Source organism: Gekko japonicus, unplaced genomic scaffold (genome assembly GCF_001447785.1).
Source record: "Gekko japonicus isolate JY-2015 unplaced genomic scaffold, Gekko_japonicus_V1.1 scaffold1259, whole genome shotgun sequence".
NCBI lineage: Eukaryota > Metazoa > Chordata > Lepidosauria > Squamata > Gekkonidae > Gekko > Gekko japonicus.
In genome coordinates, this window is record NW_015175396.1 from 340,362 (window position 1) to 360,252 (window position 19,891).

Consider the following 19,891-nt stretch of genomic DNA (forward strand, 5'->3'; position numbering starts at 1 on the left):
GTAGGGCAAATCCAGTTTCCATTCTGTCTTGCCACCAGAGAATGCGGTTTATCAAATCGGAGGCCTTTGGCAGTTTTCAATCCAAGTTTTCTAATAAAGAGCATTGGGGTGGGGGGGGGGAGACCGGGGGGGGGCATCAGCAGACAAGGTTGGTTCATGGCACAGAAAGCTCGGTCAAGAACACCGCAAGTTTACAGTCCTTACAAACCTGGCAGTGACTTTACACTCTCCTTAACTGTCCTTTTACCCTTGAAATCCAAGGAGGGCAAACGTGTTTAAAAAGTGAGGCTCAGGTGTTTGTTTCTGGACATGGAGTCGGGTCATGTAATCTGGAAGCCTCCGTCCCCTACACTAGAGGTCCTCAACCTTTTTTTGAGCCTTGCAGGCACATTTGGAATTCTGACACAGCGCAGTTAACAAAACCGGCTGCCACAAAATGATTGCCGCAGCTTAACCTCCGTGACACGGTGTAGGTCCTCGTGCCGTGGTAGCAGCTACTGCCAAGGCAACACTCCAGCATCCCGTTTCCCACAATGCCTGACCAGGTACCTCCAGGAAGCCCACCCACAGGACTTAAAACTAACAGCAATCCCTCCCTATAGGTGTGCCTTGGCCTCTGCACATGAACATTTGATTTTGCAATCACGGTGAACATCTGACCACAGACTTGTCCTCCACGAATCTCTCAAAACACCTTTCAAAGGCAGAATCCCAGGAAAGTCCAACCGGCCCATAGAGTCCAGCATCCCATTCCCAGCAATGGTTAGCCAGCGACTTCTCTCCCCATGGCTGGTATTCAATAGCATAGTGCTCCTGAACCTAGAGGTTCTGTTCATTTAATTTTAATTTTTTTTTACTCCCTCTGTATCCACCTTTCTCTCCAAAGTAGCCTGCATCCGTCCCCTCTCCTCCATTTTATCCTCACAACAACCTGGCGAGGTAGGTTAAGCCGAGAGCATGTGAGTGGCCTGAGGTCACTCAGCAGGCTTCCATGGCAGTGTGGGGCATCGAACCTGAGTTGCCCAGATCCTAGTCTGATACTTTAGCCCAGGGGTGTCAAACATAAGGCCCGGGGGCCGGAACCGGCCCATCCAGGGCTCTTATGCGGCCCTCAAGAAACTAGTGCAAGGGAAGGAACAGGAGACTGTTGGGGGGAGGAGTGGGAGGAGCCACTCCGACTGTGGCTTCAGCACGGCGGAACAACCTCGTCTGCAGCAGTCAAGCAGCGTGGGAGCGTCTGCCCCATGCTGCACCGCTGGCTCTCCAGTCTGGCCATCTGGGTTTTCCTTTGGACCCTCCTCCCACCCCATGGGGCCTTTGCAGTGAGGTTACAAGTCAGAGCTTACCAGCTGCTGTCCTTTATACAGTTTATATCTCCGGTACCTGGCATTACGTTTCATGACGCACATGGCCCGGCCAGGCAAACTGACATTTATGTCAGATCCGGCCCTCGTAACAACTGAGTTCAACATTTCAGCTTTAGCGCTTCCACTTGACGCCAGCTCTTCCGTTCAGCTACAGGGGCTAGCTGCCATCGGTAGAACTGTCCTCCGGGAGTTTGTCTACCAGTCTCATCGGATCGCCCCACAGCCGGAGCTAAGCACAGCGGGGCCCTTCGTTACACGGCCGCATTTCAGCGTCGGTCCGGTTGCCCTGGGCTTTTCCTGGCCCACCTGCCTCTCTTCACTGCCCGCCGCGAAGATGGCAAAGCGTATCTCCCCCCTGCGTGCCGTTCCCTTGTCCACGCTGGAAACGCAGAGAGCGGATGGCACCTCAAAAATAGATCCCTGTTTCTAACGAACAGCTTGTTCCTGCATCCTTATGACACCTTGGCACGGCTGCTTCGTACATAGGCGAGGTGGCGGCTGTATGGTGGCTCGGGGCTGAGGCAAGACACTCCCAGAGGGGTCTGCCCTTTAAGACGGAGCACGGCGGGCGGAATTGGCGCTGCAGCCTGCGGCCAAATCCATGCAACGGCTCACCTGCCAAACTGGCTTCCGGGCACCATTCAAGGCGGATGGTGGATCGCTTTGGTGCGGGGGGTGGGGGTGGGGGGTAGAAAGGATCTGCCCCTGCCTGACCTTCAGCACCAAAGCATGATGCCTTCCTGTCTCGTTTGAAGGGAGGTGAGTTGAGACCAGTGTTCCCTCTAAGCTGAATGAGTGTGAGCCAGCTCACAGTTTTTTAGCCTCTGGCTCACACATTTTTGTCTTAGCTCAGGAAGGACAACTCCCCAGCAAACTAATTTATGCAACAGCCAAATCGCTCACTCACAAATTTAATGCCAGTAGCTCACCAGATAGGATTTTTGCTCACAAGACTCCACCGCTTAGAGGGAGCATTGGTTGAGACCTGCTGGAAGGCCTTTCTAGCTGTTTCACACACCCCAAACTCCGGAACTCCCTGCCACTGGAAGCAAGAACAGCACCATCCCTGCAGATCTTCCGGGCCAAGTTGAAGACCTGTCTGTCTAAGTACGTTTTGACTCTACCCTTCTGCCAAGAAGCTCGGGGAACACGTGCTTCTCCTCTTCCCCCCCCCCATCTCATTGTCACACAGCCAGTGCGGTGTCGTGGTGACGAGCGTCGGACTGGCATCTGGGTAGACTGTCAGGATCTGACCTCAGTCTAAGCAGCTTATCACATTGTTGTCTTCTCCTCTAACTTCACAATGACAGCCCCCCATGAGGTGGTATAGGCTGAGAGACAGTGACAGGCCCAAGGTCACCTGGCGAGCTTTGACAGCAGAGCAGGGATTTGAACTTGGTCTTCTGAGACCTTAGCCCAGGGGTGTCAAACATGCAGCCCGGGGGCCGGTGTCAGGATTGGACCCTAGCCTGACTATTGATCATGTATTTGTCACTGTGGTTCCCTGATGTACATAGCTTCGCACTGTTATTGTTTACCCCGCTTGAGCTCTCATTATGCTTCTGATTCCCAAGCTTCATCTCCACACCTCCAGGTGCTGTCTACGTGGTCCTCCCCTGACATTCCTGAAGGGGGGGGGATTAAGACATGTCTGTGTGAACTGTAGATTAGCTGAGCTAGCACCGCTGTGAAAGGAAGCCTCCTCCACAGAGGCCAGAGAGAACTTCACCATTTCTAATTCTCATGGCCTTGGGGGGGAAAGACATAAAATGATAACATTCACACCATCCTGCTTGTACTGTGTTAACCTGTCTATGAACTATGTAATCCTGACGTATGACTGAGGGCTGGACCAAAGGTCTTGTCATTCCCAACTTTGCATTATTATTCAGTTCTGCCAAAGAGTTTGACTTTACAGCAACGTTCCTGATTTCTCAATAAAGCCTGTTAAAGGGATTACTGCGTCTGAGAGTTCCTGATGAAGCTGACACAGACCCAGGTTCGAATCCTCACTCGTGCGATGGAAGCTGGCTGTGTGACCTTGGGCCAGTCACACTCTCTCAGCCTGACCTACCTCACAGGGGTCTTGGGAGGATAAAATGGAGGAGAGGAGAAGGAGGGCAGGCCACCTTCGGATGCCCACTGGGGAAAAGTGCAGGGTACAAATGAATGAATCAAAAACAATAATAAATCATGATAAGGGAGGTGAGGCTGAAAGAGCATGACAGGCCCTGCTAATGTGCAAAACCCTAGCTTTTCTTCAGGAAACTTGTGGCATGTCTGGCTTTCCCATCTCTAGTTTATCCTCATAACTATTGGGATATTTGGTTGCCCAGTCACAGAAGAGTGATACTGGGTATAGAAAACAAGTCTCCCAAGAAATATATTGCACACAGAAAAGAAGAAGTCAAGTTAACATTTTTTCTAGTAGGTCCAGTTCACATTCTGGTTGCAGTCAAAGGAAGAGAGAGAAGCCTAATCTAGGGAATATTTTCCCTACCACCAATGGCCAGCTTGTCCAACATCATGTGTGGGGGATGGGGGGGGGTACGAGAAGAAGAAGAGGAGGAGGAGGAGATTGGATTGATACCCCACCCTTCACTACCCAAAGGAGTCTCAGAGCGGCTTACAAACTCCTTTCCCTTCCCCTCCCCACAACAGAGATACCCTGTGAGGTAGGTGGGGCTGAGAGAGCTCTTTCGAGAACTGCTCGTGAGAGAACAGCACTGAGAGAACTTACAACTGACCCAAGGTCACACCAGCAGCTGCATGCAGAGGAGTGGGGAATCAACCCCGGCTCTCCCAGATTAAAGTCCACACTCCTAACCACTACACCAGACTGGCTCTCAACGAGGGCACTGTCTCCACATGAGAGACCTGCAGAAACATGTGTCTCCATGGAAGGCCATGTGGGGAGAGTGAGAGGACAAAACGAGAAAAGGAGGGGTCAGAGGGCAGCTCCCTGCTTTCACACACACACTGAATAATGCACTTTCAATCTACTTCCAATGCACTTTGAAACTGGACTTGACTGTGCGAAATGGGAAAATCCACTCGCAAACAATTGTTAAAGTACACTGCAAGTGAGTTGAAAGTCCATCATTCAGCATGGTTGAAAGTGCCCTTAAAGAGAGGCATCCCATTCACACACCCCTCCCCAATATCCAGGCATGCTGAGTTGCTCACTCCAACAATAACAACCCTGCAAGGTAGGCTTAGTTGAAAATATGTGGCTGGCACATGGCCTCTTAGTGTGCTTCATAGCAGACTCTTTCAAGTCACGCCCCCCCCCCCCCCAGCTGCTTTTCCCTGTAGGAAAACCAGACCCTGTTTCTCCTTCTAAACAGGCATCTGCAACTCTCCCGGAAGAAACCTGACGGTAATGCGTGTGGCAGGGAGGGATGGCAAAACAAGAACCAAGTGGGTGGCTGAAGATCAGAAATCGCCCTGCCTGCTGTGTTTCAGCTAGACTACAAGCCTGGGCACCGTGGGTTAAACGAAACAGAAGTCCAGTGGCCCCTTGAAGACTAACAAACATTCCAGGAAGATGGGTTGCCGTGTTGGCCTGAAGCAGCAGAAGAAAGTTTGAGTCCAGGGGCGCCTCTAAGACCAACAAAGTTTAATTCTGGGTATAACTTATCTGAAAACGTGTGCCTGCACACGAAAGCTTATACCCAGAGTAAAACTTTGTTGGTCTTAAAGGTGCCCCTGGACTCAAACATTCCAGCATGAACTTTGGTGAGACAGAGCTCACTTCTTCAGATACAATGGGAAGGAAAGAAACTCCTTTACCTCATTTTTTGTGTGCCAAAAACGACAGAAGGGGAGGGGGTATAAAGCACCACAGGTTGGGGGCAAAGCTGTGGTAGGGGCATAAATCCTGTTGCTGAATCTCGCTGTATCATGCAATCCCCCAGATCTCCGGGTGATATATACAAGTCCGCACTCTGCATACCCCCTACTTCTAATTAAAAAACGGCATTTTTAAACAGTGACAATACGGATCATCTTGACGTCCAAAGAGATCGGTTCCAGGGTTGCAATGTAGCTGCCAAGACTGTGAAAGCAGTCCAAATCCATACCCAGGATCCCCGGTGGGTAACAAAGGGCAAACAGCGCAAAAAAAAAAAAGGTTAAGAAATAACTGAGCAACGGTTTGGCTGCTTTTTGACGCTCAGCCTCCACTGAGCAGCCCAGCTGCGATGTGACATTTTGGCTCTTGAGACTCAGTGTTCTTCCGATTGGGTCAAATGCTGTCAGGAACAGCAAGGGATTTCCCTCCCTCTCCCCCCCCCCCCCCCCCCCGGTTATTTTTTTGTTGCCGACAGGCAATTTAGGGAGTTCCAGGGAGATTCTGCGGAGGCTGACAGATTGGGTAATGCTCCAGAAAGAACAGCTGAGGTTCTCTCCGTTCCTCATCCCTGCAGAGATCTCCAGTCCGCCCCCCACCCCCACCCCCGGAGCCTGGTTAGACTGCAAGCTCTCAAAATAATCAGACACAACCGTTTTGTGTGTGTGTGTGCGCGCGCGCACGTGCGCAAAGGACCAACAGGCCTGGGCCCTGCCTGTTTGTGAGGGAGAGAAAACAAGGGACTCGGCAGCCCCAGAAACAGAAGGGAACCGTACCCCGCTCTGTACCTCTGCTCGGCTGCCATGTGCCTGGCTCCGAGCAGGAGTTCCAGTGTATGTGCATCTCCCCAAACCATTACGGCAGGGGTCCCCAACGTGGTGCCCGGGGGCCGCCATGGCAACCACCAATACCTTTCCTGGAGCCCGCCAAGTGTTTTGAGAAAGTGGGTGGGGCCAGATGGGGTCCTGCCCAGTAAGGCTTTAGCTTGAGATCTGATTGGCTACGCAGCTTGAAATAACATTTCGGCGTCAGCTGCCGCGACAGTGTTTTATTCTCTCTCTGACTTCACTTTCCCAGTATATTTTTAAAAATGTACTCCTCTTCTCCCCTGCGTTTGGGCTTCCTCCGTGCATGTGGTCGGCTCTTCCCCCCACATGGCCATTTTGTGGTCGCATCCGTGGGCCGGTTTCAAATTTCTAAAAGTGCCCACGGGCTCAGAAAGGTTGGGGATGTCCTGCTTTTACAGCCTTTTCCTACAAAAGCGCCACTTGCTTGTACCTCTTGCCATTTCCCTTCAAAGCCGAACCGAAGCTCTGAAACAAAGCCAAGACTCTGAAACCCATTTGTGGCGATGGCACATCCCGAAAGCACCCTCCTTTCCAGCAATAACCAGTCAGAATGACTGGATGCAGTTCTCCAACACCGCCCAAGTTAGGAGCGCCGCGCCAAGAGAAAGATGTTTGCTCCCAACCGCTCATCTACCACCTGGATCTCTTCAGCTTCAAGCAAGTCTATTACACGGTTGCCTTCAGACCAAGCCCGGGGCCTAGGGTTGCCACCTCCAGGTGGGGCCTGGAGAACCCCTGCTATTATAATTAATCTCCAGGCAACAGAGTTCAGTCCCCCAGGAGAAAATGGCTGCTTTGGAGGGCAGACTCTATGGCATGGTACCACTTGCTGAAGTTCCTTCTCTCTCAACCCCCACCCCAGGCTCTACACCCCCCCCCCCAAATCTCCAGGTATTTCCCCATCCACAGGGGCAGAGGTCATTTCCTGCAGGAGCGCACAGGAAAGAGCCCAGGAGGCGGGCAGATGCAACAAGCCCCACCCCCTGCTCCCAGCAGCCCGCAGTCAGAGCAAAAAGCAGCCAGGTAAGTTGCAGAGCCTCCCCCTGCCCCCCCAGCCCAAAACAGTCCAGTGGCACCTTTAAGACCAAGTTTTATTCAGATACAAGCTCTCCCTCCTCTGCAAGGACAGATCTGCACGCCCCCCCCCCAATAGCTAGCAATCCAAAAGAGTCCAGTGGAGCCTGAGCGGCGGGTGTTGCCTTTTGACACACTTCCGGTGATGTCAGGTGGTGGGGCACATGCAAATAAATTATGCTAATGAGTTATGCTAATGAGCTCCTGCACCTCTTTTTCTACAAAATGACCCTGCCTGGGGCTACATCAGCAGCAGCTTGTAGCAACAGAAGCACCACAGACTTCTCTCCCTTTGCTTCGCTTTGGCTCTTTGTGTGAGATCTGCTTTTCATCCCAGGAAAACTAGTTCAGGGGGATCTCAAAGATTAGCATGAAGCCATCAGGATCTCACTGTTACTGGGGGTTGGGGGGGCTTTCTGTGTGCCCGACAGCCAGGGTTGTTAACTCTGGGTTGGGAAATTCCCAGGGATTTGGGGGTGGAACTGGGGAAGGTCAGAGTTTGGGGACAGGAATTAACTCCTCCTCTGGGGTGTGATGCCACACCGTCCGCCCTCCAAAGAAGCTGTTTTTCCTAGAGGAACAGATCTCGGTTGCCTGGAGACCCGCTGAAATTCCGGGAGAGCTCCAGGCCGTACCTGGAGGTGGGCAATTCTAGAGGCAATCAAATCCGCCCTCCGAAGAAGCCATTTCTTCCAGGGGAATGGATCTCAGACATTTGTAATTCCGGGACATCTCCAGGGCCCTCATGAGGGTTCAGAAGCCTACTGACAGCAGAGACGTATTTTAGGTAAACGTAAAGGTTCCCTTGCTCGAAAGCCAGTCGAATCCGACTCTAGGGTTGCGGTGCTCATCTCGGTTTCAAAGCCGAAGAGCCAGCGCTGTCCGAAGACGTCTCCGTGGTCATGTGGCCGGCATGACTAAACGCCAAGGTGCATGGAGCGCGGTTACCTTCCCACCGAAGTGGTCCCTATTTATCTACTTGCAATGTCTTGCTTTCGAACTGCTAGGTTGGCAGGAGCTGGAACTAGAGACGGGAGCTCACTCCGTCATGCGGCACTCGGGTCTCGAACAGCTGAACTACTGACCTTCCACAGCCCACAGTTCAGCGTCTTTTCCACTTGAGCCACCACAGCTCCTGGAGATGTATTTTAATACCCACAAAATTTGTCTTGAGGTGGGGGATGCTGGAAAGAGCACCGAACTGGGGCGCGGGCAGAGACAGAAAGCTTCCCGGTCACCTGCCGCCGAACAGAACTGCTGCATCTGATCAGTATGATCCCATTCAGGCAGACTGTTCACTGATGAGCAGGACAGAGAAATGAATAATCCTTAGCGGCACAATGAGTAATATTCCAGACATCCTATAGTCCTACATCAGGGAGGTGACGGCGCACAACGGCTCTCGCCCGGGGGGAGGGGGTCTGTTTATTGCTTCTGTCGAACAGAGAGACAAAGAGTTAAATCAAAGTCTCCTCCTTTTATTACCGTGCTGCCACACAAACATAAAATTGAAATTTTTGTTGCTGTCGTCGAAAGAATGGAAAGTGCATTAGGCATTCCAACCTGGAGATTTGGGGGGGGGGAGCCTGAGGAGAGTGGGGTTTTGGGGAGGAGAAAAACCTCAGCAGGGAATAAGTGCCAGAGGGTCCACCCTCCAAAGCAGCCATTTTCTCCAGGGAGACTAATCTTGGTCGTCTGAAGATCAGCTGTAATAGCGGGAGATCTCCAGATGCTGCCAGGTGTGTTGCCCCAGTCATAACCCATTTAGTTATAACACTGATGCCCCTCCCCAGGCCCCACCCACCCCAAATCTCCAGGTATTTCCCAACCCACAGCTGGCAACCAGTGTTCCCTCTAAGCTGAGTCAGTGCGAGCCAGCTCACAGTTTTTTAGCCTCCAGCTCACAGGTTTTCGTCTCAGCTCAGGAAGGAGGGCTCCAGAGCAAACTGATTTATGCAGCAGCCAAATCAATCAGTCACAACTTTAATGCCAGGAGCTCACCAGGTAGAATTTTTGCTCACAAGACTCCACAGCTTAGAGGGAGCAACAGAAACGTGATTAGCGGTTCCTGTTGTCTGAAAATTGCCCCAGAGAGCACAGTTCCTAAGGCCGGACTTCAGAATCCCTACTGGGAGATCTTTGGCTGTATACTTCTACATCAGGGGGAAAGGCCTTTTCCAGCAGATTACATGGATCAATTTTATTTGACAGTTGACTTCGTTCAACCAAATGGAGTCATAGCTGTGAAGGGTATATTCAGGTTCTTGAGGGCCCGTGGAGGGGATATCCTTTTCCTTCCTGCATTTCTTATTCCCGAATCTTCGTACCGCTTATATCAGTTTCACCCAGAACTCTGATTCCTACACAAATAAACTGCCCAACAGAAACGCCTCACATTACATAGTAGGCATTGTCATGGTGGCGTAGTTAGGGTGTCAGATTAAGATCTGGGAGACCCAGGTTCAAATCCTGACTCTGCCATGGAGGCTTGTGTGGTGACCCTGAGCTAGTCGCACAAGTGCCGTCAACACCATTCTTTAGACAGGTGGAAGGTTCTTGTCTCTATATTTCCAGTGGAATCTCACACTCCCTCAGCAATATGGTTTAGGGAGTATTTAGGAAGGGGTTATGGGCCCAGCTTGACCCCTTTCTGCTAAAGCAACAGCCTATGGCTACCTTGCAAATAGGGTTGCCAGCTCTGGGTTGGGAAATACCTGGAGATTTAGGGGTGGAGAAGCCCGGAGAGGGGAGAGTTTGGGGAGCTGAGGGTATAATGCTGTAGAGTCGACCCTCCGAAGCAGCCTTTCCCCCCAGGAGAACTGATCTCTAGTCTGGAGATGAACTGTAGAAACGTGAGCTCTCCAGGCCCCACCTGGAGGCTGGCAACCCTAAGCAACGCAACTACAGCTCTATATGAAGACAGTTGGAATAGGGTTGCCAATTCCAGGTTGGGAAATTCCTGGAGATTTGGTGGAGTCCGGGGAGGGCAGAGGTCGATGAGCAGAGGGACCTCAGCAGGGTACGATGCCACAGACGCCCCCCTCCAAAGCAGCCATTTTCTCCGGGGGGACTGATCTCTGTCATCAGAAGGTTGGTTGTAATTCCGTGAGATCTCCAGCCCCCACCTGGAGCTTGGCAACCCTAGCCTGGCAGGACTCTGTTGAGTCCCCCACTTTGTGTTTCAGTAGGATTCGGTGACGTATGGAACAAACCATCTCCTTCCCTCTACAACATAGAGAGTTCACCTGTTGGCACTGTTCCCTCTAAGCTGAGTTAGTGTGAGCTAGCTCACAGTTTATTAGCCTCTGGCTCACACATTTTTGTCTTAGCTCAGGAAGGAGGGCTCCAGAACCAACGAATTTATGCAGTAGCCAAGTCGCTCGCTCACAATTTTAATGCCAGTAGCTCACAAAGTAGAAGTTTTGCTTACAAGACTCCACAGCTCAAAGGGAACATTGCCTGTTGGGAGTCTGACTTCAGCAGGTCTGTTCCGCTCTCCCCGGGCAACGCCCCGGCTGCGGGCCCCTCCTCTGCCCTGTGCTAGACCTGCCTGGACAAAACGCGCACACCGAAAAAACACCCCCTTCCCCAGAGTCCAGCTAGCGAGCTCTTCGAAAGACGCCTGCCGGCCCTTCTCCCCTTCGAAACCGCAGCGCTTCCATTTATAGAGGCTGCAAACAGCCTCCTCCTCCTCCTCCCGCTCAAAGCTTATGGTGGAGGTATTTTTAGGCTGTGATCATGCCCTGACCTGGCCCACTCTTTTTTTAGGTGGTACAAATTTAGATCCATTCTTGTCTCCTGTGCCGCCGAAGATTTGATCACGTTGGATATCCACTGCCCTCCTCTGCACAAACTTAGTGTGCGTATTCTTACCTATGAGCCCCCATACCAGGGGTCATTTCCTGCAGGAGCGCACAGGAGCGGACCTCTGGCAGTAAAGAGCCCAGGGGGCAGGCACATGCAACGAGCCCCGCCCCCTGCTCCCAGCAGCCCTCAGTCAGAGCAAGAAGCAGCCAGGTAAGTTGCAGAGCTCCCCCCGGCCCCCCAGTCCCAGTCCAAAACAGTCCAGTGGCAACTTTAAGACCAAGTTTCATTCAGGTACAAGCTCTCCCTCCTCTGCAAGGACAGATCTACACGCCCCCCCCCCAAAGCTAGCAATCCAAAACAGTCCAGTGGAGCCTGAGCAGTGGGTGCTGCCTTCTGACACACTTCCCATGATGTCAGGGGGTGTGGCATATGCAAATAAGTTATGCAAATAAGTTATGCTAATGAGCTCCTGCGCCTCTTTTTCTACGAAATGACCCCTGCCCCATACCCTTATCAGTCTGCAAGAGTGCAGGGCTGATGGCTATGGGGACACAAAGGCTGACATGCTGGCACAAGTAACTGGCTGTGGCCCGACCAGAAGCACCGCACCGTCACCTGGAAGATGGAACCAATGTTCCAAAGCCCAGTCAGGAAGCCTCAAAAATAGACTCCTCTGTGGACTCAGATCAGCAGACCTGAGAATGAGCTGAGTGACCTAGACCAGGGGTCCCCAACGTGGCACCCACTCCCCCACATGAAGCCAGCTGGGTGACCTTGGGTCAGTCACAAGTTCTCTCAGAGCTGTTCTCTCAAGAGCAGTTCTCTCAGAGCTCTCTCAACCCCACCTACCTCACAGGGTGTCTGTTGTGGGGAGAGGAAGGGGAAGAGAATGTTAGCTGCTCTGAGACTCCTTCGGGTAGTGAAAAGCGGGGTATAACAACCAACTCCTGCTCCTCTTCTTCCCTGGAGCCCACCAAGTGTTTTTAGAAGGTCGGTGGAAGCAGGTGGGGCTTTTGTCTGGTAAGCCTTCTGATTGCCCTTAGAAATTTGATTGACTGTGCAGATTTTTAAAAGCATCGTTTGGGCAGTAGCTGCCACCACGGCACACAAGGACCTTCACTGCGTGACCGAAAGGAAGATGTGGCGGCCGTTTCGTGGCTGGCTCCGCCACCTGCAGTGGCCGTGTTGTGCCTGCGCCCAACACACTGTGTCAAAGGTTGGGGACCCCTGACCTAGGCACTGGGAGAGACACTGGTCAGCTCTGGAATGAGGATGGCTATTGAAGCTCAGGATTCGCACTGGTGGTGACCCTGACTTAGATGGCCCAGGCTAGCCTGATCTCATCAGATCTCGGAAGCTAAGCAGGGTCGGCCTTGATCAATATTTGGATGAGAGACCACCAAGAAAATCCAGGGTTGCTACGCAGAGGCAGGCAATGGCAAACCACTTCTGGTAGCCTCTTGCCTTGGCTTGGATTGCCCAGGCTAGCCTGATTTCATCAGATCTCAGAAGCTACACAGGATCGGCCCTGGTTAGTATGTGGAGGGGAGACCACCAATGCTCCCTCTAAGCTGTGGAGTCCGGCGAGCAAAAATTCTACTCTGTGAGCCACTGGCATTCAAGGTGTGAGCGGGCGATGTGGCTGCTGCGTAAATCAGTTTGCTCCGGGGCCCTCCTTCCTGAGCTGAGACAGAAACGTGTGAGCCGGAGGCTAGAAAAACTATCCGCCGGCTCACACTAACTCAGCTTAGAGGGGGCGGGAACACTGGAGACCACCAAGGATGTCCGGGGGCGCTGCATGGAGGCAGGCAACGGGGAAACAACTCTGGTGGTCTCCAAGAGTGAACATCTCTTGCCTGGAAAACCCTACAGAGTAGCCAAACGTTGGCGGCGGCTTGACGGCACTTTCCACCAGCAAAACACTGCCTGAAAGAATGCCAATGGGAGTGGCTAAGACAGCAGGAAGCCCTCGCAACTTGAGGCACCTTAAGGGCACTGCCCGCTGTCCTCCTAGGTCTCTGGAGAACAACCAGAGGGGCAACAGAGAAACGGCCAATTATGAGATAAGGTTAACTACTGTAACTAGGCCTCCTGTAGGGCCAGTTTGGTGGGGGGGGGGGAGAGAGAGAGAGAGGAGAGAGGAGAGGAGAGGAGAGGAGAGGAGAGGAGAGAGAGAGAGAGAGAGAGAGATTGGATTTATACCCTGCCCTTCACTACCCAAAGGAGTCTAAGAGTGCAAATTGCTCTTTTTCAAGGACAGCTGTGCCAGAGCTTGTGACTGACCCAAGGTCACATCAGCAGGTGCAAGTGGAGGAGTGGGGAATCAAACCCGGTTCTCCCAGATTAGAGTCCGCATACTTAACCACTACACCAAACTGTAGAGGCCCTTCAGAGAGACAGTTTGGTGTAGTGGTTAAGTGCACAAACTCTAAGCTGGGAGAACCGCGTTTGATTCCCCACTCCTCCACTTGCACCTGGCTGGATGACCTTGGGCAAGCCATAGTTCTGACAAGAGCTGTTCTTGAAAAAGAGCAGTTTCTCTCAAGAGCTCTCTCAGCCCCACCCACCTCACAGGGTGCCTGTTGTGGGGAGGGGAAGGGAAAGGAGTTTGTAAGCCGCTCTGAGACTCTGAGTGAAGGGAGGGGTATAAATCCAATTTTGTCCTCCTCCTCCTGTTGGCACCCAACAAATCTCTGCTCAGTGTTGGGCTGTGTTCTGTGCAATCCCTTTCTTGGCTTTCTTACTGAGACACAGACTTTTTTTTACGGTCCAATTATTAGAGGAGAACACAGCCTCGGTTTTCGCATACCACCTCCGTTCAAACCAATCCTCTTAGGTCTGATGGTACTGGACACAGAATCCTGAATCAGAGAGACCCAGGGAACCCCAAGGCCAGAGTGGAAGAGCTCCGTTCATACTATTTGGGATGATGCCCGGAAGGAACTGCTTTGTGGGGAAGCACGATGTTAAGATCAGGGAATCACTGCGAGCCAAATTAAGCGGAAATGGCTGACACAAGACTTTGTAAATGGATGCGCCGCTTCAAGGTTCTGGGTTTGTTTTTTTAAAGAGTAGGCATGCTTTACAAGGTATCTACTTCACCGCCGTACAGCAATTCTGATGTTTTAAGTGACTCACAACTTTAAAAAGCTTTTCGAAATGGGTGTAAGTGCACCGGCCCTCCCAGGCGATTATTCAGCTGTGAAGATTTCCCACACTTTGGAGTTCATTTTTGAGTCTCTGAATAGCCCCACGGAGATAAATACTGTATCAACATCCACAAGAAGCCATGAATTTTTGAAGCTACAAGTGAAGATACAATTGCCAGCGTTTTCGGGATTCCGTTTAGGACTTCAATGTCATTTTACGGATAGACAGAGTGCATGGTGTTTTGTGTTTTGGGCGTGTTTTGTATTCATAAAATAGCCTTTAATATTAATACTATACTATATCGATCTGTCTTTGCATGGCAGGTTTAGAAGGGAACTCTCTGTTTAAGAACATTAGAAGGGCACTGCTGGATCAGACCAGTCGTCCATCTAGTCTCACACAGGGGCCAATCAGTTTCTCAGATGGTCCAACGACAGGACAGAGAGGCAAGACCTTCCTAAGAACATAAGGAGAGCCCTGCTGGATCAGACCAGTGGTCCATCCAGTCTCACACAGTGGCCAAACAGAGCATCTGGAATGCCAGGACCCACAGTCAAACAACTGAGCACAAGCTTCCAAGAAGGTTATACTTTATTGTCAGTACTATGGTTGCAGGAACATGTTCACTGTTAAATAATTAGCACAGGACAGGCATATAGAGATATAGGGCATTCGAATGGTCTCCCCCACCTGTGGGCCAATTGGCCTGTTTCCTGCGGGCGGGAATGAATTACAGACGACCCAACAGAGCCGAGGCTGGGAAGCAAAGCTAGTCTCACGGTTAATTAATGCGGAGACACTACACAGGCTTGAATACAAGGTCAGAGATCACACGGGAAGGAGCAAGGGGAAAGGAATGTGGCACCAACTAGTACGCAGGTCAGGCAGGCGAACCCTAGGCCTATAAACAATATGGCGGCAGAGTTGACACGGAGGTCCAACAACAGGGCGTAGAAGCCCAGACCTTCCTAAGAACCTAAGAAGAGCCCTGCTGGACCAGACCAGTGAGGGTCCATCTAGTCCAACCTCCCGTCTCACACAGAGGCCAACCAATTCCTCTGGAAGTCCTACAACAGGGCACAGAGGCTGAAGGCTTCCCTGGTTCTAATTCAGACCCAACTAGCCTGATGTCGCCTCCTGGCACTGGGATTCAGAGGTCGGCTGCCTCTGAATGTGGAGGTTCCCTTCAATCTCCATATCTAGTAGCCATGAATGCGTCTGATCCCCTTTTAAAGCTGTCTGTACCTACGGCCATCGGTCCATCTTCTGGCAGCGAATTCTACATTTTAAACACTCATTGTGTAAAGAAGTATTTCCTTTACTCGCCCCCCTGGTTGTGTTTGAGATCAAGGAACCCGACGGCCCGAGTGGAAAAGCTGCCGATCTGTAAAATGCACCCGTCCTGTCGCAGGGAGGCAAGACGGGGCAAACTTACCACCATGCGGTTCAGAGAGACCCAGCAGTCGTCGGGGAAGTCTTGGAGCATGGGCACCAGGAACTGGAGGCAGCCGTCCCAGTGGCACAGCAGCAGCATCATGCCGATCAGGTTGACGATCCGCACCACGGCGCTGGCCAGGTCGTAGGTCATGTGGAAGATCTAGGGGAGGCCAACACGGGGAGAGACGATCAAGAAGGCGAGAAACGATAAAAGCGAGTGGCAGAGCAGAGGGGCCGTGCGCATGATGCGGCCATGAATGGCCATGCGCCACAACCGGTAGTTTATCGAATACGCACCCTGTGGTGGCTGGACATCACGCACCATAGCTATAGGGTTGCTATGTCCCCCTTGGACACTGGCAGGGGGTGGGAAGGGGGGAGGGTGGCCAGATCCAGGTTGGGAAACCCGGGAGATTTGGGGGGGTGGAGCCCGGGGAGGAAAGGGACCTCAGTGGGGTCCAATGACACAGAGTCCACCCTCCAAAGCACCCTGTTTCTCCAGGGGAGCTGATCTCTGTAGTCTGGAGATGAGCTGTAATTCTAGGAGATCTCCAGGTCCCACCTGGAGGCTGGCATCCCTACCCTGGAGGTTTGGGGGTGGAGCCCGGGGAGGACGGGGACCTCAGTGGGGTACAAGGCCACGGAGTCCACCCTCCAGAGCATCCCTTTTCTCCAGGGGAACTGATCTCTGCAGTCTGGAGAGGAGTTGTAATTCCAGGGGATCCCCAGGTCCCACCTGGAGGCTGGCATCCTTACACAGCAACCATGTGCCAAGGTGTGAATACCGGTGAGTTGCCCACAGAGCTGGTGCAGAGTGACACCCAAGAGGTCAGACTTTGAATCGGGAATCCCAAGTCTTCATTCATGCACTTAGTTTAGGCAAGAAACCACTTTCCTGTAGCCTCAGTGCCCCACAAATGGAGATAAGTATTTAGGGCTACATAACAGGGCTGTTGTACAGATTGCAACAAGTGCCTGAAAGAGCTATATGGATGCTAAGGATTATCATATCGTTTCCTTTTCTTCATACAGAGAGATCCCTGTCTGCGGTTGCTCCCTATTCATCCACCCTCTCGAAAGATTATTGCAGCAATCCAGCGGTTCCCTCCAACTCCAAAAACCATCTCTGTTTGCCCCAAAAGCCCACCGATACCTTTGTCTTTTCTAGTAATCACACAAATGACTCAACTTCAACGAAGGGAAATAAAGGAGTTATTCCCCGGGGTCAATGAATACAGATCGTTAATTTTCCGCCTCTCGCCATGCACGCCCCCTCCCCCATCATTAACACCGTTTCCCCATATGGTGGATTGTGCTTCCCTTCTCTTGCGCAGGCTGCATCAAGACAATCTCGCAACCTCCTCGCACATTTTACTTGAGCTGCCTGCTGCCAGGGAATTCAAGGAGGAGAAGAATTCAAGTGGGACAAACTTTGGAGATGAGCCAGGGAAAGGTTAAAATACTTTCCCGAAATGGTAGTTCTGGAGCCCGGTGTGTGTATGCGTGCGAGTGTACACACACACAGCTGTCCAGTTCTATGCCACAAAAAACCTTGGCAGGGCAGTGGGGGGGTAAAAATGGGGAGAAGAGTCATTCTGCCACTGCTTTTGGCCTCAACCAGGAAGAGATGTCACTGCCTGGGCATGACACTCTAGGATCTACCCTCTCAAAGAAAACCCAACTCTATGGTAAAACCACCAAGGTTTTTTTAAAGGAGATCCTAGAGCCAACGTTACAACATAATTTCTGGGTTTATGCTGGAAGTGGTGTTGGGCTATTGGAAGAATAAGAATAGGATTTATACCCTGCACTTCACTACCCAAAGGAGTCTCAGAGTGGCTTTCCCTTCTCCTTTCCCTTCCCTCCCCACAAGAGCTCTGAGAGAACTGGTCTTGAGAGAACAGCTCTGAGAGAACTTGTGACTGACCCAAGGTCACGCCAGCAGCTGCATGTGGAGGAGGGGGGAATCAAACCTGGCTCTCCCACATTAGAGTCCTCGCTCCTAACCACTACACCCCAATGGCTCTCAGTTCACCATCAGTGTTCCCTCTCAGCTGAGTTAATGTGAGCTAGCTCACAGTTTTTTAGCCTCTGGCTCGCACATTTTTGCCTTAGCTCAGGAAGGATGGGGCTCCAGAGCAAACTAGTTTATGCAGCGGCCAAATCGCTCGCTCACAACTTTACTGCCAGTAGCTCACAAGGTAGAATTTTCGCTCACAGGACTCCACAGCTTAGAGGGAGCACTGGATGCCACCTACAGTTTGTCAACCCTACCAATGCTCTATGCTACCATCTCAAGAGATGATGATGATGACGATTCGTATGGCATTGTGTGTAGAATAGCCAGGAGATCCTAAGATTGTCTGGCAGCCAGAAGTTCTAGCTCTTTAAGCGTTATGCGAGCTAGGCTTGCTTTTCAGGCAAGAGACGTTTCAGAGGCGGTTTGCCATTCCCTGCCTCCGCATCACGACCCTGGTATTCCTTGGAGGTCGCCCTTCCAAATACGAGCCAAGGCCGACCCTGCTTAGCTTTCGAGATCTGATGGGATCGGGCTAGTCATGTCAGGGCATCTCAAGAGAGAAACTCTCGTTTTGCTTCTAGTGACTGAGACGGGAAAGGAACAGAGAGAAGGGGACTTCCGGGGCACGACCCCGTCGCTTCCTCTTGAGACACGGGCATCTTGGCATGCCAGCTGCATTTCCCCACTGCGGGCAATCGGGAACGGCCGTCGCCTCGCAGGCCGGCATGCTGGTGGAAGGGAACCTGCCGCCCCAGCGTGTGGCTGTATTGGAAACGTTGCTGATTTATTTACACAGACATCCCAGCCGGTCTCCAACAGCTGCCTGGCAATCTTTGTGCGAGCCGGCGACAGGGTATCTGTGAGACAAACGCTCTCCAGAGCCACCTCTAAAGACAGGCCGAGGCGGCACGGGCCGGGAGCTGTTTGTCAAGAAAGGAAACCTCTTTACCCAGCAAGGTTTTCCGAGGCCACGATTCTAGTACATTCAGGTGGAAGGAGGCGGTCCCCCGAAGCAACCCCTGCCCAGGAATAAAAATGAAATTTAATGTTGAACTGCAACCAACCTCAAACTTCTCCTTTCAGTTCAGCAGCCTGGGGGGGAATCAATCAATCAATCAATCAATCAATCAATCAATCAATCAATCAATCAATCAATCAATCAATCAATCAATCAATCAATCAATCAATCAATCAATCAATCAATCAATCAATCAATCAATCAATCAATCAATCAATCAATCAATCAATCAATCAATCAATCAATCAATCAATCAATCATTGATTTCCATTACAGTCCAAATCAGATGGAAGAAGAACTGTCCATCTCTCGGCCTGGACACAGGGGCAGGTTATGATGACGATCCAGGATTATATCCCTGACATTTATCTTAGCTGGGGTTGCCAACACTGGATTGGGAAATTCCTGGAGATTTGGAGAGGCGGAGGCTGGGGACGGCAGAGTTCCGGAAGCGAGGGAATCACCAGGAGGTTGCTTTCCTCCGGGCACAGAGCAGGGGTCACTGGGATAGCTTGATCCCATCAGATCTCTGAAGCTAAGCAAGATCAGCCCTAGCTAGTATTTGGAAGGGTGACCTCCAAGGAATACCAGGGGTGTGACACAGAGGCAGGCAATGGCAAACCACCTCTGAAATGTCTCTTGCCCTAAAAACAAATCTAGCCCACCACCTAGTGTTGCATAACACTAAAAGAACTAGAACTTCAGGCTGCCAGACAACCTTAGGATCTCCCGGCTAGTCTACACGCAATGCCATATTTATTTATTTATTCTTTCAATTTCTATACCGCTCTGAGCGGTTTACAAGCATTTTACATTTCCTAACTAGGGCCACATACAATGTATATATATGGGGAGGTGAGTGCCTACCAGGCACCCCGCCGGCGTGTGTGTTCTTTTCCTTATGGTGGAAGCTTGTCTCGGCAGGCTCCGCCCCGGCTCCTTCTAGAACCTGAGTCTCCCAGATCTCAGTCTGACACTGTCACCACCACACCACGCCAGCTCTCTAATAAAATGAATCAACATGGCAGCCGGCTTAAGGACAAGACTGTCTTCGCTTGTTTGTTTATATCTTTTTTGCGAGGAACCAGAAATGAAGGATTGTTTGATGTGACTAAAAAAGCCCCCCTAATCCATTCCCTGTTGCTTGATACAATATTATATAAACTGAAGGAGGGAGATCTAAGCCGGGTGGCTCATTGCAGCTGTTACCAGAACTCCGTGGGCTTCCTTTTCTTCAGGCGAGGGGCTTTTAAACCTACTGCTCTAAGCCCTTCCAGAAAGAACAGGGATATCTTTGGGGAGACGGGCGATAATCTGTGA

General features: G+C 51.6%; 1 protein-coding gene across 1 annotated transcript in view; it reads right to left on the reverse strand.

The window, feature by feature from the left end:
- Window positions 1-19,891, reverse strand: part of HCN4 (hyperpolarization activated cyclic nucleotide gated potassium channel 4) — a 184,403-nt gene that overhangs the window by 43,907 nt on the left and 120,605 nt on the right. Inside the window, 1 exon segment of the mRNA XM_015425678.1 lies at window positions 15,532-15,693. Within this exon segment, the coding sequence (XP_015281164.1) occupies window positions 15,532-15,693 (162 nt within the window).